The following is a 23,156-nucleotide window of genomic DNA, read 5'->3' on the forward strand; positions in this document are numbered from 1 at the left end:
CCATGTACAACCGTCGGTGAAAAGGGTTCTATGTGGAACCCAAAAAGGTTAGACCTGGAACCAACAAAGGGTTCTCCTATGGGGACTGCCAAATAACCAAATACAGTTCTAGATAGTACATTTTATAGATAGTTCTAGATAGTACATTTTATAGATAGTTCTAGATAGTACATTTTATAGATAGTTCTAGATAGTACATTTTATAGATAGTTCTAGATAGTACATTGTATAGTAACATACACTAGGAGTGTATGTTACTATACATGTGTTGTTACAGTAAGAGTATGTTATTGTTGCTCTTCAGGGTGGAAATGTCTCAACAGTTTCCCACAGATGGAGGAAATTGTGTGTGTGTTATCTAATATCAACATCTGGTGCAATTTCATACCACACTGTATGCTACTATGCATGTGTTGTTACAGGAAGTTTATTTTTTATTTTTTACAGTAACAGATTACCCCAGATCATTCTATACAGTGCCTTGCAAAAGTGTTCAGACCCATTGGAATTCTTCATAGTTTATTGTGTTACAAAGTGGGATTAAAATTGATTTCATTGTACTGTTTTACAACAATCTACACAAAATACCCTGTAATGTCAAAGTGGTTGAAAAATTCCACTTTTAAATTCCACTTTTAAATGAAATAAAATACCTCAAATCTAGTTGTTGCATAGGTGTCAGCTCCCTGAGTCAGTTCATGTTAGAAACACCTCTGGCATCGATTACAGCTGTGAGTCTTCTTGGGTAAGTCTTTAAAAGCTTTGCACACCTGGATTGTGCAACATTTGTCCATTATTTCTTTCAAAATTCTTCAAGCTCTGTCAAGATGTTGGACAGCAATTTTCAAGTCTTGCCATAGATTTTCAAGCAGATTTAAGTCAAAATGGTGACTTGGCCAGTCAGGAACATTCACTGTCTTCTTGGTAAGCAATTCCAGTGTAGATTTGGCTAGGTTATTATCCTGCTGAAAGGTGAATTCCTCTCCCAGTGTCTGGTGTAAAGCAGACTAAAGCAGGTTTTCCTCTAGTGTTTTACCTGTACTTAGTTCCATCTCGTTTCTTTTCATCCTGAAAAACTACACAGTCTTTGCCGATGTCAAGCATACTCATACCATGATGCAGCCACCATGCTTGAAAATAAGGAGGCAGTATCTCAGTGAGGTCATTATTGTGGAGTCACAACAATGTTGTTGATCCATCCTCAGCCATTGAACTCTGTAGCTGTTTTAAAATCACCAATGTCCTCATGGTAACATCCCTGAGCAGTTTCATTCCTGTCCTGCAGTTCAGTTCAGAAGGTTGTCTGTAACGTTGATGTGTCTGGGTGGTTTAATACATCATCCACAGCATAAGTATTAACTTGACCATGCTTGAAGATATAGTCAATGTCTGGTTTGTTATTGTTACCCATCTACCAATCACTGCCCTTCTTTATGAGGCTTTCTCAAAGCTCCCTGGTCTTTGTAGTTGTATCTATGCTGGAAATGCAATACTTGACTGAGGGACCTTACAGATGTTGTATGTATGAGGGGCAGATGAAGGGGAAGTCATTCAAAAACCATGTCAAGCCCTATTATTTCACACAGAGTGAGTCCATGTAACTTATTATGTGATTTGTTAAACCAAATTTGACTCCTGAACTATTTTAGGCTTGCCTAAGCAAAGGAGGTGAATACTTATGCAATGAATATAATTACGTTATGATAAAAAAATGTTTTATCAAAAAATACAATTGTTTTTTCTTCCTCTTTGACATTAGAGAGTATTTTGTGTAGATTTTTGACAAAAATCTATTTTAATCCCACGTTCTAACACAATAAACCATAAAGAAATCCAGGGGGTCTGAATACTTTTGCAAAGCACTGTATGTGAGGAAATTGTTTGTGTACATTTTTTTGTGGAGTTGTATAAAGCTGAGTAGAGACTCAGCAGTAGCCACTTGTCTTTCCTGGTTTACTCTGACGTTAGGGTTACACTTCAGAGGTCACGTGTGTGTGTGTGTGTGTGTTTGAGCTTGCCACCCGTGTCCTCTCACAGTACCTCATTGATCACTCACTGTCTCTGTTATTTTGTCTCTCCTTTCTGCTTTTCCAAAGTGTCTGTGTCCCATAGGCTTTTCCAAAGTGTCTGTGTCCCATAGGCTTTTCCAAAGTGTCTGTGTCCCATAGGCTTTTCCAAAGTGTCTGTGTCCCATAGGCTTAAGATTCTTCATTTGTTCATTCATATTCCATGTATTCCATTCTGGTCTGGGTGAGCTAGGTGTTAGGCGATGTGATGTAGCATGTGTTTGTGTTGCCTGCATATTGAATGGTGCTGGTGGTTGACTGTGAACACGCTAGCTAACAGACTAATGCCGTGCTATCTGTCATATCAGAGCCCAGGTGGAGGGAGGGGTCCTCTGCTCTGTCAGGCTTGGTGTGTTCTTTCTGAGACAGAAGCAACTATGCAGATAAAGACACACACGCAATGTAGAGCTCACACAAAGACACTGCTGTTATCTAGATGGAGTGTGTCTGGTCTGGAGACAAGGCAAACGTCTGTGTGTGTGTATGTATCTGTGAATGTGTGTGTCAGAGGATGACTAAGACAGGAGGGTGAGGGTTGTAGGTTGTAAAGCGTGTAATATGTGTGACTAAGTAGATGTGAGTATGTGTGTAAATATTCACTATTTGTTATGGCTGTCTGTCTTACTCTTCCTCTCCTCCTCTTACTCAGCTCTGCCTCGTATTCCGGGCCCTGTCGATGGCAACCTATCCGCCAGAGTAAGGAAGGGAAGTAGTGACGAAGGAGCTCCGTTTCACCTGGCAACCAGCTGCCCTATCCCCAGTGACCTTAAACTGTCAGCCAGCAAAGACTCAGGCCTCTCTATCGCCTCCCAGAAGACCGGAGGTATTACTGCAGTGAGCCCCAAGAGAGGGCCCAGTCAGGACGAACTTACCCAGCTCAGGCGGCTACTATCTGGGGTCGGCCTGGAACCTCATCTGGAGGACATAACTGACCTCCCAGCCTCCTGTAACGCAACGAGGGAGATGGAGGGGGATGAGGCTGGGTTAGGGCAGCCTGTGAAGGCCTCTCCTAGCGAGAGGGAGTCAGACATCCTTTATGATGACGAGGTTAGCCCCGAGGCTAGCATTGGCTCGTTCTCCTCTGAGAGCATACCTGAAGCCCAGGGATTGGTCCAGAGTGGAAGTGGATACTCCACCCCCTCCACCCAATCATGGGTGCAGCAGCAGCAGATAGTCGTCAGGGGGCAGGACAGCCCTGTGGAAACACTTTCTCTGATTGGTCCAAACACCTTGTCACTTCCAGACATGCCCAATAGGGGGAGCAGCAGCAGAGAGTCGGTGAAGAGAGGAGTGGAGGGAGGGGTGGGGTCGCCTGTACAGACAGACAGTCACACACACGCCTCACACACCACCCATACACCGTTGCCCTCAGGGGAACCTTGCGGGCAGGAGGAGCTTGCCTCGTTAGCCACAGACATTGATGAGTCCATCGAGCAGCTTAACCAGCTGATCCTAGATCTGGACCCCACCTTCATACCTGTTCCCACCCGACACACACCCCTCCCCTTTGCTCTCTCCACCTCCCTCTACACCAATGGTAACAACCATACGACGACACATGCCAACGCCAGCCAATCAGGTAAGACCATATTAGCAGAGCGGGGTACCATTGATAGAATAGAAACCTGATAGATAGAAACCTGTTGAAATTAAATACCTGTGTGTCTGTTAATTTAATAAATGTATTTGAGATACAGTAGAATAACAAGGAAAGGTACAGTAGAATCACAAGGTTTATTCCCTCCCATGTTCCAGTCTATTGTCCTCAGTAACAGTAGAATTATCACATTTAGGAGGCCCCATCTCACAGAGGCGAGGTTATGGAAGGACATGTAAAGGAAACAGATCAACAGTGGGCTTATACATTACAGCTGTACTGTTAAAGATTTCCATTGTGGAATCCCTCAGAGACATACCATAAAACATCTGTCTGTCTGTCTGTCTGTCGGTCTGTCTGACTGACTGACTCAGTGACTGACTGACTCAGTGACTGACTGACTGACTGACTCTGTGACTGACTGACTGACTGACTCAGTGACATGATTCCAGATGCCAGGCTAAAGAAAATAAAGTTGTTCCAGTTTTCAGATGTTTAGAGTGGTGCAGGTAAAGAGCTAGGTTTGGACATGTTCTCATAGCAGAGTTCAACACAGACACTTTATACACCTTAATGTAACACTGCCTGGCTGTGAAACTACCCTTCTAACCAAGAGAAGTCTGGCATGGTCCAGGGCTTGTCCACTGTGTTTGCTGAGTGGGTGTAAAAGTTTGCTTAAGCCGGTAATAGATACTTCTATATAAGCAGTGTAAAATCAGGGCCTCATAAGTACAGTACAGTAAATTACAAAAAAAAACTAAATCTTTAACATATTTTTTAAGCGACTGGAAGAAATGTCTTCACAGCCAGGAGTACATGTACTATAGCAGAACCCAATCAAACTTAGCTGTAGTTGTTGCAGGTGGAACTGAAATGTACTGTATGTATTGTACTGTACTGTATGTACGTACTGTACTGTATGTACTCTATGTACTGTACTGTATGTACTATACTGTACTGAATGTACTGTACTGTATGTGCTGTACTATGTACTGTGCTGTATGTACTGTATGTACTGTAATATGACTATGTACTGTATGTACTGTAATGTAAGTACTGCATATGCTATACTGTATATACTGTATATTACTGTATGTACTATAATGTATGTACTGTACTGTATGTACTGTAATGTAAGTACTGTATGTACTGTAATGTAGGTACTGTACTGTATTAATGTACTGTGCTGCATGTACTGTATGCACCTTACTGTATGTACTGTACGGTATGTACTCTAATATGTGCTCGATGTACTGTGCTGCATGTACTGTATGCACTTTACTGTATGTACTGTACGGTATGTACTCTAATATGTGCTCTATGTACTGTATGTACTGTACTGTATGTACTGTACTGTACCATATGTATTGTATGTACTGTACTTTACTGTATGTACTGTACTGTACTGTATGTACTGTAATATATGTACTGTAATTACTGTACTGTACTTTATTGTATGTACTGTGATGTGCTATACTTTATGTACTGTAATAATGTACTGAATGTACTGTACTGTACTATATGTACTGTGCTCTACATACTGTATGTACTGTACTGTACCGTTTGTACTGTACTGTACCGTATGTACTGTATGTACTGTACTGTATATTACTGTATGTATTGTATATACTGTACTGTACTGTATGTGCTGCATATTACGGTATGTACTGTATGTACTGTACTATACTGTACCCTACCATACTATACTGTATGTATTGTACTGTATGTACTGTATGTATTGTACTGTAATGTACTGTACTGTACTATATGTACTCTACAGTATGTACTCTATGCACTGTACTATATTGTACTCTACTGTATGTACTGTATGTTTCAGGACAAGGGGATATTGGGACAACTAAGTTATACTGTAAAGGTAAAAAAAAAGAACTTTGACTTCCAGTCATACAGTATGATCAGTGAGGGGTTTGTTCCTCTACCTTCCTAGCTACCCCCTGCTAGTTCTGTCCGGTGTGTTTATTTCAAGTTTATTTGTCATGTGCACATGATACAGAAGGCGTAAAACAGTACGGTGAAATGCTTTCTTAAAAGCTCTTTCCCAACTATTCAATATCAAGATTAGAGAAATAATATAAAGAGGTGAATATGAGCAGCACAAGGGCTACATTACAACAACAGGAGTGAAGTTAAGCATGTACATCAGAGCAACTTGATCAGTTGGACCCAGTCCCAGACAGATGGAAAGAGAACATCTTGAATTATTTGGGAATCTAGCATAAAGACTGTGTGTGTCGGTATCTACCATAGAGAGTAATCACACATTCCCAAATCCAGTTCAGGTATTTGGAAACCCTGCACTCCAGGGAAGACCTGCTCCGATTACAGAATGACGGTAATTCCAGACACCCTTCCGAACACCCCACTGAGGGCCTCACAGTAATTCACCGTGATTCATATCGCCATGGCAGCCAGATTCTTGTCGCGATGACAGCTTTGAAGTGATGCAGAGGAAGGGAGACACCATTGAGTAGCAACGAACATGCCCCACCCACCTGAGGATGGATTTTTTCAGACATCTAATTCCTGTGTTTGAGGGGTGCAAAATCCTATTGTCACTTAAATCTTGCAGGGTTGATTGCTTTAATTAATTTTACTCCTATGACTCTTTTATACTTTTATTGCTCGTGCCTGTTTTTTTTTCCCCCTAATGCAGAAATGTTGTAATGACCTGTCCAAAAAGAATAACAGTAATGGCTGAAATAGGCTCAAATGAATATATTGTCTTTCTGTTGAATCTATAAGAACACTAAAGCCTTGTCTGGGATTTAAAGCACCATCTCAACACTTACATCACAAGAAAATAAATGGGTGCACATTTTTGGTGGAGTAAAAAAAAGTAATATTTTAATACAGTGCAGGTAGGGTAGACAGAGCAGGTAGTGTAGACAGAGCAGGTAGAGTAGACAGAGCAGGTTGGGTAGACAGAGCAGGGAGAGTAGACAGAGCAGGTAGACGAGACAGAGCAGGTAGGGTAGACAGAGCAGGTAGAGTAGACAGAGCAGGTAGAGTAGACAGAGCAGGTAGGGTAGACAGAGCAGGTAGTGTAGACAGAGCAGGTAGAGTAGACAGAGCAGGTAGGGTAGACAGAGCAGGTAGGGTAGACAGAACAGGTAGACGAGACAGGGCAAGTGTTTGGTGGTTGCAGCCCTGTTCCTCACCTTTATTGTACTGTATGTACTGTATGTACTTATGTACTGCACTGTATGTACTGTACTGTATATTCTGTATGTACTGTAATGTAATGTATGTACTGTATGTACTGTATGTACTGTACTGTATGTGCTGTACTGTATGCACTGTAATATATGTACAGTATGTATGGTAATATATGTACTGTATGTACTGTATGTACTGTACTGTATGTACTGTATGTCCTGTAATGTATGTGCTGCATTTACTGTGCTGTATGTACTGTATTTACTGTAATGCATATACTGTATGTACTGTACTGTATGTACTGTAATTTTTGTGTTGTATGTACTGTACTGTATGTGCTGTACTGTATGTACTGTAATGTATGTATTGTATGTTCTGTATGTACTGTACTGTACATGCTGTTCTGTAGGTACTGTATGTGCTGTACTGTATGTGCTGTACTGTATGTACTGTACTGTATGTACTGTAATGTATGTACTGTAATGTATGTACTGTGATGTATGTGATGTACTGTATGTGCTGTACTGTATGTGCTGTACTGTATGTACTGTAATGTATGTACTGTGATGTATGTGCTGTACTGTATGTGATGTATGTACTGTATGTACTGTAATATATGTACTGCACTGTATGTAATGTCATGTATGTACTGTATGTATGGCGCTGTATGCACTGTAATGTGTGTACTGTATATACTGTAATGTATGTGCTGTACTGTATGTACTGTAATTTATGTGCTGTATGTACTGTACTGTATGTTCTGTATGTACTGTATTGTATGTACTGTATGTACTGTCATGTATGTGGTGTATGTACTGTATGTGCTGTACTGTATGTACTGTAATGTATGTACTGTATGTACTGTATGTTCTGTAATGTATGTACTGTATGTACTGTAATTTATGTGCTGTATGTACTGTAATGTATGTACTGTGTGTACTGTATGTTCTGTAATGTATGTACTGTATGTACTGTAATGTTTGTGCTGTACTGTACTGCATGTCTGTAATGAATGTGTTGTATGTACTCTAATGTTTGTACTGTATGTACTGTAATGTATGTGTTGTGTGTACTGTACTGTATGTACTGTATATACTGTATGTACTGTAATATATGTACAGTATGTATGGTAATATATGTACTGTATGTACTGTACTGTATGTACTGTATGTCCTGTAATGTATGTGCTGTATTTACTGTGCTGTATGTGCTGTATTTACTGTAATGTATATATTGTATGTACTGTAATTTCTGTGCTGTATGTACTGTACTGTATGTGCTGTATTGTATGTACTGTATGTACTGTAATGTATGTATTGTATGTTCTGTATGTACTGTACTGTATATACTGTTCTGTATGTACTGTATGTGCTGTACTGTATGTGCTGTACTGTATGTGCTGTACTGTATGTACTGTAATGTATGTACTGTGATGTATGTGCTGTACTGCATGTGCTGTATGTACTGTATGTGCTGTAATATATGTACTGCACTGTATGTACTGTCATGTATGTACAGCGCTGTATGCACTGTAATGTGTGTACTGTATGTACTGTAATTTATGTGCTGTATGTGCTGTACTGTATGTTCTGTATGTACTGTATGTACTGTATGTACTGTATTGTATGTACTGTATGTACTGTCATGTATGTACTGAATGTACTGTGCTGTATGTACTGTAATGTATGTAATGTATGTACTGTAATGCATGTGCTGTACTATATGTACTGTATGTACTGTAATGTATGTGCTGTATGTGCTGTACTGTTTGTACTGTAATGTTTGTGCTGTACCGTACTGTATGTCTGTAATGAATGTGTTGTATGTACTCTAATGTTTGTACTGTATGTACTGTAATGTATGTGCTGTGTGTACTGTACTGTATGTACTGTATATACTGTATGTACTGTAATATATGTACAGTATGTATGGTAATATATGTACTGTACTGTATGTACTGTTTGTCCTGTAATGTATGTGCTGTATTTACTGTGCTGTATGTACTGTATTTACTGTATTGTATATACTGTATGTACTGTACTGTATGTACTGTAATTTCTGTGCTGTATGTACTGTACTGTATGTGCTGTATTGTATGTACTGTATGTACTGTAATGTATGTATTGTATGTTCTGTATGTACTGTACTGTATATACTGTTCTGTATGTACTGTATGTGCTGTACTGTATGTGCTGTACTGTATGTACTGTAATATATGTACTGTGATGTATGTGCTGTACTGTATGTGCTGTATGTACTGTATGTACTGTACTATATGTACTGCACTGTATGTACTGTCATGTATGTACTGTATGTACGGCGCTGTATGCACTGTAATGTTTGTACTGTATGTACTGTAATGTCTATGCTGTACTGTATGTCTGTAATGCATGTACTATATGTACTGTAATGTATATACTGTACTATATGTACTGTGTGTACTGTACTATATGTACTGTGTGGACTGTACTGTATGTGCTATATTTACTGTAATGTATGTACTGTATGTACTGTAATATATGTACTGTATTGTATGTACTGTCATGCATGTGCCGTATGTGCTGTGCTGTGTGTACTGCATGTACTGTAATGTATGTACTGTATGTACTGTAATGTATGTGCTGTACTGTATGCACTGTAATGCAGGTGCTGTACTGTATGTACTGTAATGCATTTGCTGTATGTACTGTATGTACTGTACTGTATGTGCTGTAATGTATGTGCTGTATGTACTCTACTGTATGTACTCTATGTACTGTAATGTATGTACTGTATGTACTGTAATGTATGTACTTTATGTACTGTAATGTATGTGCGGTATTGTATGTACTGTAATATATTTGCTGTATGTACTGTATGTACTGTGCTGTATGTACTGTAATGTAATGTATGTACTGTATGTACTGTAATGTACGTACTGTATGTACTGTAATGTATGTGCTGTATATACTGTGTACTATGTACTGTATATACTGTAATGTATGTACTGTAATGTATGTACTGTTTGTACTGTAATGTATGTGCTGTATTTACTGTGATGTATGTACTGTATGTGCTGTACTGTATGTACTGTCATGTATGTGATGTATGTACTGTGATGTATGTACTGTATGTACTGCACTGTATGTACTGTATGTAATGTATGCGCTGTATGTGCTGTAATGTTTGTGCTGCAATGTACTGTATGTCTTTAATGTATGTGCTGTATGTACTCTACTGTATGTACTGTAATATATGTGCTGTATTTACTGTACTGTATGTACTGTATATACTGTATGTACTGTAATGAATGTACTGTACTGTATGTACTGTTTGTACTGTAATGTATGTGCTGTATTTACTGTGCTGTATGTGTTGTACTGTATGTACTGTACTGTATGTGCTGTATGTACTGTACTGTATGTGCTGTATGTGCTGTACTGTATGTACTGTAATGTATGTAATGTATGTTATGTTTGTACTGTATGTACTGTAATGTTTGTGCTGCAATGTACTGTATGTCTGTAATGTATGTGCTGTATGTACTCTACTGTATGTACTGTAATATATGTGCTGTATTTACTGTACTGTATGTACTGTATATACAGTATGTACTGTAATGCATGTGCTCTGTGTACTATACTGTATGTACTGTATATATTGTATGTACTGTACTGTATGTGCTCTTTGTACTGTACTGTATGTGCCATATGTACTGTACTGTATGTATTGTACTGTATGTGCTGTACTGTATGTACTGTATGGGTGGGACATGCATGTTGCTACTCAATGGCGTCTCCCTTCCTCTGCATCACTTCAAAGCGTGCTGTCATTGATATGAATATGAATCTGGCTGCAATGGCGATATGAATCACTGTGAGTTACTGCAAGGTCCTCAGTGGGGTGTTCGGAAGGGTGTCTGGAATTACCGTCATTCTGTAATCGGAGCAGGTCTTCCCTGGAGTGCAGGGTTTCCAAAACACCTGAACTGGATTTGGGAATGTGTGATTACTCTCTATGGTAGATACCGACACACACGGTCTTTATGCTAGATTCCCAAACATTTCCAGATGTTCTCTTTCCATCTGTCTGGGACTGGGTCCAACTGATCAAGTTGCTCTGATGTACATGCTTAACTTCACTCCTGTTCTTGTAATGTAGCCCTTGTGCTGCTCATATTCTTCTCTCTCTATCTCACCCTCTCTCCTCTGTCACACCCACTCTCTCCCCATTCTCCTCAAGTTATTTTTCCTACAGTGCGGTCAGTTATTGTTGTTGTTAGTGGTGGAGGTGGTGTGGCTGAGGAGATTGATTTGTGTGGTGTTTTCTAAAGGGAACAGATATTACGTCTTCTGAGGATGGTTGAGGTTTGATAATAATTACATAACACTGTTACTGGGTTCACCACACACAGTATTGTTGTTCTGGTAAAACTGGGTGTTGAACAGTTGTGATGTCTGTGGTTTAGTTAGTTTTGAAATCTTGAAAAATGGTGCCGATAGAGAGGGCAGCCGAGCTTCTAGACCCTAGGCAATTTTGCAGTATTTAGTGTTTTTATGTGTTCTTTCTCTCTCTGTCTGTTTCTTCCTCTCTCTCCCTCTCTCTCTGTTTGTTTCTTCCTCTCTCTCCCTCTCTCTCTGTCTGTTTCTTACTCTCTCTCCCTCTCTCTCTCTGTCTGTTTCTTCCTCTCTCTCTCTCTCTCTCTCTGTCCTTCTCTGAATTTCTCACCCGCTCGTTTTATATTTCTCTGCCTCTCTCTTTTCAGGCTGGAAGCACAGACAGGACAGTGATGTCACTGATTACCCAGGATTCTACAGTCCTGGTTGGGGCGGAGCCCAGACATTCCAGAACGCTCCGATCTACAGGCCCAACCTACCTCCCTCCCAGGTCCACACACACATGAACACAAACACACACACACAGCAGCACCCCAACCTACAGCCCACCCAGGTACACACACCACCCTCTACCAGCCCCTACTGGTTACTCAACAACTGTTATACCACATACATACTCAGTAGGCATGTAGTAGTCATTACGCTAGGAGTTTTTTCACTGATCATGATCATGCGGTTAGTAAAAACACCTGGCACTATGTTCATGGTTAATCTACTTTAAAAACACCTGGCTTTGTTCATGGTTAATCTACCTTAAAAACACCTGGCACTATGTTCATGGTTAATCTACTTTAAAAACACCTGGCTTTGTTCATGGTTAATATACTTTAAAAACACCTGGCACTATGTTCATGGTTAATCTACCTTAAAAACACCTGGCTTTGTTCATGGTTAATATACTTTAAAAACACCTGGCACTATGTTCATGGTTAATATACTTTAAAAACACCTGGCACTATGTTCATGGTTAATATACTTTAAAAACACCTGGCACTATGTTCATGGTTAATATACTTTAAAAACACCTGGCACTATGTTCATGGTTAATCTACCTTAAAAACACCTGGCACTATGTTCATGGTTAATCTACCTTAAAAACACCTGGCGCTATGTTCATGGTTAATCTACCTTAAACACACCTGGTTTTGTTCATGGTTAATCTACCTTAAAAACACCTGGCACTATGTTCATGGTTAATCTACCTTAAAAACACCTGGCTTTGTTCATGGTTAATCTACTTTAAAAACACCTGGCACTATGATCATGGTTAATCTACCTTAAAAACACCTGGCGCTATGTTCATGGTTAATCTACCTTAAAAACACCTGGCGCTATGTTCATGGTTAATCTACTTTAAAAACACCTGGCACTATGTTCATGGTTAATCTACCTTAAAAACACCTGGCGCTATGTTCATGGTTAATCTACCTTAAACACACCTGGCTTTGTTCATGGTTAATCTACCTTAAAAACAACTGGCGCTATGTTCATGGTTAATCTACCTTAAAAACACCTGGCATTATGTTCATGGTTAATCTACTTTAAAAACACCTGGCTTTGTTCATGGTTAATCTACCTTAAAAACACCTGGTGCTATGTTCATGGTTAATCTACCTTAAAAACACCTGGCTTTGTTCATGGTTAATCTACCTTAAAAACACCTGGCGCTATGTTCATGGTTAATCTACCTTAAAAACACCTGGCGCTATGTTCATGGTTAATCTACCTTAAAAACACCTGGCACTATGTTCATGGTTAATATATTTTAAAAACACCTGGCACTATGTTCATGGTTAATCTACCTTAAAAACACCTGGCGCTATGTTCATGGTTAATCTACCTTAAAAACACCTGGCGCTATGTTCATGGTTAATCTACCTTAAAAACACCTGGCACTATGTTCATGGTTAATCTACCTTAAACACACCTGGCGCTATGTTCATGGTTAATCTACCTTAAAAACACCTGGCGCTATGTTCATGGTTAATCTACCTTAAACACACCTGGCTTTGTTCATGGTTAATCTACCTTAAAAACACCTGGCACTATGTTCATGGTTAATCTACCTTAAAAACACCTGGCACTATGTTCATGGTTAATCTACCTTAAAAACACCTGGCGCTATGTTCATGGTTAATCTACTTTAAACACACCTGGCTTTGTTCATGGTTAATCTACCTTAAAAACACCTGGCGCTATGTTCATGGTTAATCTACCTTAAAAACACCTGGCACTATGTTCATGTTTAATCTACTTTAAAAACACCTGGCGCTATGTTCATGGTTAATCTACCTTAAAAACACCTGGCACTATGTTCATGGTTAATCTACCTTAAAAACACCTGGCACTATGTTAATGGTTAATCTACCTTAAAAACACCTGGCTTTGTTCATGGTTAATCTACCTTAAAAACACCTGGCACTATGTTCATGGTTAATCTACTTTAAAAACACCTGGCGCTATGTTCATGGTTAATCTACCTTAAAAACACCTGGCGCTATGTTCATGGTTAATCTACCTTAAACACACCTGGCTTTGTTCATGGTTAATCTACCTTAAAAACACCTGGCACTATGTTCATGGTTAATCTACTTTAAAAACACCTGGCGCTATGTTCATGGTTAATATACTTTAAACACACCTGGCTTTGTTCATGGTTAATCTACCTTAAAAACACCTGGCACTATGTTCATGGTGAATCTACTTTAAAAGCACCTGGCACTATGTTCATGGTTAATCTACCTTAAAAACACCTGGCACTATGTTAATGGTTAATCTACCTTAAAAACACCTGGCTTTGTTCATGGTTAATCTACCTTAAAAACACCTGGCACTATGTTCATGGTTAATATACTTTAAAAACACCTGGCGCTATGTTCATGGTTAATATACTTTAAAAACACCTGGCACTATGTTCATGGTTAATATACTTTAAAAACACCTGGCGCTATGTTCATGGTTAATCTACCTTAAAAACACCTGGCACTATGTTAATGGTTAATCTACCTTAAAAACACCTGGCTTTGTTCATGGTTAATCTACCTTAAAAACACCTGGCACTATGTTCATGGTTAATATACTTTAAAAACACCTGGCGCTATGTTCATGGTTAATCTACCTTAAAAACACCTGGCACTATGTTCATGGTTAATCTACCTTAAAAACACCTGGCTTTGTTCATGGTTAATCTACCTTAAAAACACCTGGCGCTATGTTCATGGTTAATCTACTTTAAAAACACCTGGCACTATGTTCATGGTTAATATACTTTAAAAACACCTGGCGCTATGTTCATGGTTAATCTACTTTAAAAACACCTGGCGCTATGTTCATGGTTAATCTACCTTAAAAACACCTGGCTTTGTTCATGGTTAATCTACCTTAAAAACACCTGGCACTATGTTCATGGTTAATCTACCTTAAAAACACCTGGCACTATGTTAATGGTTAATCTACCTTAAAAACACCTGGCTTTGTTCATGGTTAATCTACCTTAAAAACACCTGGCACTATGTTCATGGTTAATATACTTTAAAAACACCTGGCGCTATGTTCATGGTTAATATACTTTAAAAACACCTGGCACTATGTTCATGGTTAATATACTTTAAAAACACCTGGCGCTATGTTCATGGTTAATCTACCTTAAAAACACCTGGCACTATGTTCATGGTTAATCTACCTTAAAAACACCTGGCTTTGTTCATGGTTAATCTACCTTCAAAACACCTGGCGCTATGTTCATGGTTAATCTACTTTAAAAACACCTGGCACTATGTTCATGGTTAATATACTTTAAAAACACCTGGCGCTATGTTCATGGTTAATCTACTTTAAAAACACCTGGCGCTATGTTCATGGTTAATCTACTTTAAAAACACCTGGCGCTATGTTCATGGTTAATCTACCTTAAAAACACCTGGCGCTATGTTCATGGTTAATCTACCTTAAACACACCTGGCTTTGTTCATGGTTAATCTACCTTAAAAACACCTGGCACTATGTTCATGGTTAATCTACCTTAAAAACACCTGGCACTATGTTCATGGTTAATCTACCTTAAAAACACCTGGCGCTATGTTCATGGTTAATCTACTTTAAACACACCTGGCTTTGTTCATGGTTAATCTACCTTAAAAACACCTGGCGCTATGTTCATGGTTAATCTACCTTAAAAACACCTGGCACTATGTTCATGTTTAATCTACTTTAAAAACACCTGGCGCTATGTTCATGGTTAATCTACCTTAAAAACACCTGGCACTATGTTCATGGTTAATCTACCTTAAAAACACCTGGCACTATGTTAATGGTTAATCTACCTTAAAAACACCTGGCTTTGTTCATGGTTAATCTACCTTAAAAACACCTGGCACTATGTTCATGGTTAATCTACTTTAAAAACACCTGGCGCTATGTTCATGGTTAATCTACCTTAAAAACACCTGGCGCTATGTTCATGGTTAATCTACCTTAAACACACCTGGCTTTGTTCATGGTTAATCTACCTTAAAAACACCTGGCACTATGTTCATGGTTAATCTACTTTAAAAACACCTGGCGCTATGTTCATGGTTAATATACTTTAAACACACCTGGCTTTGTTCATGGTTAATCTACCTTAAAAACACCTGGCACTATGTTCATGGTGAATCTACTTTAAAAGCACCTGGCACTATGTTCATGGTTAATCTACCTTAAAAACACCTGGCACTATGTTAATGGTTAATCTACCTTAAAAACACCTGGCTTTGTTCATGGTTAATCTACCTTAAAAACACCTGGCACTATGTTCATGGTTAATATACTTTAAAAACACCTGGCGCTATGTTCATGGTTAATATACTTTAAAAACACCTGGCACTATGTTCATGGTTAATATACTTTAAAAACACCTGGCGCTATGTTCATGGTTAATCTACCTTAAAAACACCTGGCACTATGTTAATGGTTAATCTACCTTAAAAACACCTGGCTTTGTTCATGGTTAATCTACCTTAAAAACACCTGGCACTATGTTCATGGTTAATATACTTTAAAAACACCTGGCGCTATGTTCATGGTTAATCTACCTTAAAACACCTGGCACTATGTTCATGGTTAATCTACCTTAAAAACACCTGGCTTTGTTCATGGTTAATCTACCTTAAAAACACCTGGCGCTATGTTCATGGTTAATCTACTTTAAAAACACCTGGCACTATGTTCATGGTTAATATACTTTAAAAACACCTGGCGCTATGTTCATGGTTAATCTACTTTAAAAACACCTGGCGCTATGTTCATGGTTAATCTACCTTAAAAACACCTGGCGCTATGTTCATGGTTAATCTACCTTAAACACACCTGGCTTTGTTCATGGTTAATCTACCTTAAAAACACCTGGCACTATGTTCATGGTTAATCTACCTTAAAAACACCTGGCACTATGTTCATGGTTAATCTACCTTAAAAACACCTGGCGCTATGTTCATGGTTAATCTACCTTAAAAACACCTGGCACTATGTTCATGGTTAATCTACCTTAAAAACACCTGGCACTATGTTCATGGTTAATCTACCTTAAAAAGACCTGGCGCTATGTTCATGGTTAATCTACCTTAAACACACCTGGCTTTGTTCATGGTTAATCTCCCTTAAAAACACCTGGCACTATGTTCATGTTTAATCTACTTTAAAAACACCTGGCGCTATGTTCATGGTTAATCTACCTTAAAAACACCTGGCACTATGTTCATGGTTAATCTACCTTAAAAACACCTGGCACTATGTTAATGGTTAATCTACCTTAAAAACACCTGGCTTTGTTCATGGTTAATCTACCTTAAAAACACCTGGCACTATGTTCATGGTTAATATACTTTAAAAACACCTGGCGCTATGTTCATGGTTAATATACTTTAAAAACACCTGGCACTATGTTCATGGTTAATATACTTTAAAAACACCTGGCGCTATGTTCATGGTTAATCTACCTTAAAAACAGCTGGCACTATGTTCATGGTTAATCTACCTTAAAAACACCTGGCTTTGTTCATGGTTAATCTACCTTAAAAACACCTGGCGCTATGTTCATGGTTAATCTACTTTAAAAACACCTGGCACTATGTTCATGGTTAATCTACCTTAAACACACCTGGCTTTGTTCATGGTTAATCTACCTTAAAAACACCTGGCACTATGTTCATGGTTAATCTACCTTAAAAACACCTGGTTTAGTTTGTGATTAATTTACATTGAATTCACTTTATAGTACAGTAGTTAATGTGTTCGTTTGAGTGAAGCAGAACTGTAGTGGTCAGGCTGTTTGTCTAAATAGCTGAGATTCCTTGCCTGCTTCCCAAATGGCACTCAATTCCATATATAATGCACTATTTGGGCCAGAGCACTAAGCAGGCCCTGGTAAAAGTAGTGTACTATATAGAGAATAGGGTGCCATTTGGGCCACAGATCTGCTCTCACACCCATTCTTATGGCACGGCAGCATGAATGGCCTGACTGTTTACATTACAACACAGAGAGTAGCTACACACACTGATCACAAGACTGCTTGTCTGTCCGCCTGTCTGCCTGTCTATCTGACTGTCTGCCAGTCTGTCTGCCTGCCTGTCTGTCTGTCTGTCTGTCTGTCTGTCTGTCTGTCTGTCTGTCTGTCTGTCTGTCTGTCTGTCTGTCTGCCTGTCCGTCTGTTTGTCTGTTTGCCTGTCTGCCTGTCTGTCCGCCTGTCTGTCCGTCTGTTTGTCTGTCTGTTTGCCTGTCTGTCTGCCTGCCTGCCTGCCTGTCTGCCTGTCTGTCCGCCTGTCTATCTGTCTGTCTGCCTGCCTGTCTGCCTGTCTGTCTGCCTGTCTGTCGGTCTGTCTGTCTGTCTAGCTGTCTGCCTGCCTGTCTGTCTGTCTGTCTGCCTGTCTATCTATCTATCTGTCTGTCTGCCTGTCTCTCTGTCTGTCTGTCGGTCTGTCTGTCTGTCTAGCTGTCTGCCTGCCTGTCTGTCTGTCTGTCCGCCTGTCTATCTATCTGTCTGTCTGTCTGCCTGCCTGCCTGTCTCTCTGTCTGTCTATCTGTCTGCCTGTCTGCCTGTCTGTCTGTCTGTCTGTCTGCATGTCTGTCTGTCTGTCCGCCTGTCTGTCTGCCTGCCTGCCTGCCTGTCTGTCTGTCTGTCTGTCTGTCTGTCTGTCTGTCTGTCCGCCTGCCTGTCTGTCTGTCTGTCTGTCTGTCTGTCTGTCTGTCTGTCTGTCTGTCTGTCTGTCTATCATTCTGGTGTGTCTGTGTTACAGTGTGGTCGTCTCTCCAGGATGGACAGTGTGGACTATGAAGGACAGACTCCAGTAACGGACAGCTGTGACATAGTCCCGTCCACACCAGCATTTCCTATCTCTCCTCCAACGCCCTATGGTAAGAGAGAGTGCATTTTGTTATTAAAATATATGTGTGCGTTATTATATCTGAACAGACATCTTCACTCTTCCCCAGTGAAACATTTCCCAGTGTTCTCTTACTTGAGGCCAGGAGAAGGACATTGGGAGAAGAGCGGAATATCACAAGGTACATTTACACTCTGTTACTGTGTGTGGGTGTGGGGTGTGTGTGTGTGTGGGAGAAAGAGAGAGATAAAGAGAGAGAGATAGAGATGTTTCTGCTTGGTTGGAATGAAGACCCAGTGTTAACCCAAAAAACAGCGCTGTGATTGCTGCAGGCCAGGGTTCAGAGGCAGGGTGGAATCCTAAACTGGTATGCATAACCTATTATAAACCAAGTAGTTTGGCTCCTGGATGCTGATTGGCTGACAGACGTTGTATATCAGATATACCATGCGAATGTCAAAACATGTATTTTTACTGCTCTAATTACGTTGGTAACCAGTTTATAATAGCAATAAGTCACCTAGGGGGTTTGTGGTCTATGGCCAATATACCATGGCTAATGGCTGTATCCAGGCACTCTGCATTGCGTCGTGCATAAGAACAGCCCTTAGCCGGGGTATATTTGCTATATACCACACCCCCTCGGGCCTTATTGCTTAATTGTATCCTCACTGTTATACCCCCACTATAACCTCTGCACCTGGCCTCTCCGTTGATGATGCGCACATGGTTGCATTATGTAATACTGAAAGAGGGCATGGGGGGATTTGGCTAGGTGCAGGAACCATGTAGACTATAGAAGAATAGGTAACTTAATATGGAGAAGATAGGAGTTTGGTAAGATTCATCGTGTGTTCATTGTCCGGTTTAGGATATTATGGTCTGTGACAACAGGGTAACTGGGGAAAATAAAGAGATTATTCTCATTCTATCCCTTTGAGAGAAGCCAGTCCAGCTGATACTTTAAATTAGGCTATAATTAGTTCACTGTAAAGAGAGGAAATGACCTCTGTTGGCAGGATGTACACTCACTTCCTGTCCTGCTGGGAGATGGGCTGAGTGTAGCCAGAGAGGAAGAGGCGAAGCGAGAGGGTTTACTCCGCCCAAAATCTGTCAACGAAAATAAGACCACGGAATTGAGAGTGTCTAATTTGGTCAACAAATATTGAATTTCTAGTTTGCTATGTGAGGCTTATTTCATTGAGTAGAAGTTTCCTAATGGTTTGTTGTTACGAATGCACTGATATAAGTGGACGCACTTGGGATTTTGGCAACTTTGGAGAAAAAAAACAACTTTATATCGGAGCTGTGCCTGTTGTTCACACAAGTATCTGCTCTCTCATTGGCTAGAATGGTCCGAACTGATCTCGCCTCCTGCCGCCTGCCTTCCATTTTTGAGGACATGTATTTTCATTGTTAGAGCGGTCACTGAACTATCTTGTCAATATAATATATAATCGTTGGTGTAGCTGGTTTGACTTCCTGTAGAAACCACTAGGGTACACATCCTGCAGGGAATCTGTGTGTGTGTGTGTGTGTGTACATAAGCTTTATCATTGTTTTGAAAAGGAATTTGGTCAAAGTAAACAGTCGACTTCATACTGCCGTTTATATCCACCACATTTTTACTCAATAGACTCTAGCTGTGTGTGTGTGTGTGTGTGTGTGTGTGTGTGTGTGTGTGTGTGTGTGTGTGTGTGTGTGTGTGTGTGTGTGAGAGAGAGAGAGAGAGAGAGAGAGAGGGAGGGTGCATGCGTGCGTGCGTGCGAGAGTAGGCATTCACCTGTCAGTACTTTTACCTTTCAGTTAGTCCTGAATTAGGCTACATCAGTCATGACCCTGTCTAATACAGACTAACAGTGACCTTCACAAGGCAAGGCAGCAGGCCCTGGAACCCATTCACTGAGAAGGAGAATGAATGTCAAACCTCCTGACTGATGTTTAGACTGTTCCCGCTCTGCTTTGTATCAAACACAAAGATAACAGCAGAACACAACCTTTAAAGGGTAAAACAGCCTGTTTAGTGTCAATATATTTACCAGACAAAAAAGGTGAGTGCATTGAGAGACTGTTGTGTGAGGTCCTTTTACCATCACATCCCAAATGGCACCCTTTACCCTTTACAATTCACTGCTTATGACCAGAGCCCTATGGTCCATGGTCATAAGTAGTGCACCATATAGGTCATAGGGTTCTATTTGGGACAAAGTAGTGAACAAAGGTATCTTTCTCTGCAGAGTTTCTGAGCAGACACAGCTTCCTGTTTTCCCATCTTAGTCTGGGAAACCCGGCAGCCATATTAGGACCTGGATGGCATTGTACATTCCTTCACTTAATTATTTTTTGTTATTGTGTTTACTGCTATTATCATAATCACATTTTTACCCTGAGCCACTGCTGTGATGTGGGGAGTGACTACTGCAACACCAGACGCAACGACTCCTAAACATGTCCTCCCTGCACAGGTTCCCACCTCTCTCTCTCTCTCTCTCTCTCTCTCTCTCTTTCTCTCTTTCTCTCTTTCTCTCTCGCTCTCTCTCTCTCTCTCTTTCTCTCTTTTTCTCTCTCTCTCTCTCTCTCTCTCTCTCTCTCTCTCTCTCTCTCTCTCTCTCTCTCTCTCTCTCTCTCCAGAGCCATTACATGGTGGCTGGGGATTGGGGAAGGAGAGGGGAGTGTGTGTGCATGCGGGCTTTGACTGGGGCAGGAGTCTGGAATATTTGTATTTACTAGTCTTAATGTGGAGTTTATCCATCCAGTATTGGTGTAGAGTACTGGTGTAGAGTACTGGTGTGGAGTATTGGTGTGGAGTACTGGTGTGGAGTATTGGTGTAGAGTACTGGTGTAGCGTACTGGTGTAGAGTACTGGTGTGGAGTATTGGTGTAGAGTACTGGTGTGGAGTATTGGTGTGGAGTACTGGTGTGGAGTATTGGTGTGGATTACTGGTGTGGAGTATTGGTGTAGAGTATTGGTGTAGAGTACTGGTGTGAAGTATTGGTGTAGAGTACCGGTGTGGAGTATTGGTGTGGAGTATTGGTGTAGAGTACTGGTGTGGAGTACTGGTGTGGAGTATTGGTATTGGTGTAGAGTACTGGTGTGGAGTATTGGTGTGGAGTATTGGTATTGGTATTGGTGTGGAGTACTGGCGTAGAGTACTGGTGTGGAGTATTGGTGTAGAGTATTGGTGTAGAGTACTGGTGTGGAGTATTGGTGTAGAGTACTGGTGTAGAATACTGGTGTAGAGTACTGGTGTAGAGTACTGGTGTAGAGTATTGGTGTAGACTACTGGTGTGGAGTATTGGTGTAGAGTACTGGTGTAGAGTATTGGTGTAAAGTACTGGTGTAGAGTACTGGTGTGGAGTACTGGTGTAGCGTATTGGTGTGGAGTATTGGTGTAGAGTACTGGTGTAGAGTACTGGTGTGGAGTATTGGTGTAGAGTACTGGTGTAGAGTACTGGGTGTAGAGTACTGGTGTAGATTATTGGTGTAGAGTACAGGTGTAGAGTACTGGTGTGGAGTATTGGTGTAGAGTACTGGTGTAGATTATTGGTGTAGAGTACAGGTGTAGAGTACTGGTGTGGAGTATTGGTGTAGAGTACTGGTGTAGATTATTGGTGTAGAGTACTGGTGTAGAGTACTGGTGTGGAGTATTGGTGTAGAGTACTGGTGAAGAGTACTGGTGTAGATTATTGGTGTAGAGTATTGGTGTAGATTATTGGTGTAGAGTACTGGTGTAGAGTACTGGTGTGGAGTATTGGTGTAGAGTATTGGTGTAGAGTACTGGTGTGGAGTATTGGTGTAGAGTACTGGTGTAGAGTACTGGTGTAGAGTACTGGTGTAGAGTATTGGTGTAGACTACTGGTGTGGAGCATTGGTGTAGAGTACTGGTGTAGAGTATTGGTGTAAAGTACTGGTGTAGAGTACTGGTGTGGAGTACTGGTGTAGCGTATTGGTGTGGAGCATTGGTGTAGAGTACTGGTGTAGAGTACTGGTGTGGAGTATTGGTGTAGAGTACTGGTGTAGAGTACTGGTGTAGAGTACTGGTGTAGATTATTGGTGTAGAGTACAGGTGTAGAGTACTGGTGTGGAGTATTGGTGTAGAGTACTGGTGTAGATTATTGGTGTAGAGTACTGGTGTAGAGTACTGGTGTGGAGTATTGGTGTAGAGTACTGGTGAAGAGTACTGGTGTAGATTATTGGTGTAGAGTATTGGTGTAGATTATTGATGTAGAGTACTGGTGTAGAGTACTGGTGTGGAGAATTGGTGTAGAGTACTGGTGTAGAGTACTGGTGTAGAGTACTGGTGTAGAGTACTGGTGTGGAGTACTGGTGTAGAGTACTGGTGTGGAGTATTGGTGTAGAGTACTGGTGTAGAGTACTGGTGTAGAGTACTGGTGTAGAGTACTGGTGTGGAGTATTGGTGTAGAGTACTGGTGTAGAGTACTGGTGTGGAGTATTGGTGTAGAGTACTGGTGTAGAGTACTGGTGTGGAGTATTGGTGTAGAGTACTGGTGTAGAGTACTGGTGTAGAGTACTGGTGTAGATTATTGGTGTAGAGTACTGGTGTAGATGATTGGTGTA

General features: G+C 40.5%; 1 protein-coding gene across 3 annotated transcripts in view; it reads left to right on the plus strand.

Annotated features, from left to right (window-relative positions):
- Positions 1-23,156, plus strand: part of tns3.2 (tensin 3, tandem duplicate 2) — a 96,683-nt gene that overhangs the window by 40,911 nt on the left and 32,616 nt on the right. For all 3 annotated transcript variants that reach the window (XM_031785707.1, XM_031785706.1, XM_031785708.1), the window contains 4 exons: positions 2,716-3,645; positions 11,585-11,706; positions 18,491-18,608; positions 18,687-18,758. In XM_031785707.1, the coding sequence (XP_031641567.1) occupies positions 2,716-3,645; positions 11,585-11,706; positions 18,491-18,608; positions 18,687-18,758 (1,242 nt within the window). The remainder of the gene's footprint in view (positions 1-2,715; positions 3,646-11,584; positions 11,707-18,490; positions 18,609-18,686; positions 18,759-23,156) is intronic.

The sequence above is a fragment of the Oncorhynchus kisutch genome, linkage group LG13, assembly GCF_002021735.2.
Source record: "Oncorhynchus kisutch isolate 150728-3 linkage group LG13, Okis_V2, whole genome shotgun sequence".
NCBI lineage: Eukaryota > Metazoa > Chordata > Actinopteri > Salmoniformes > Salmonidae > Oncorhynchus > Oncorhynchus kisutch.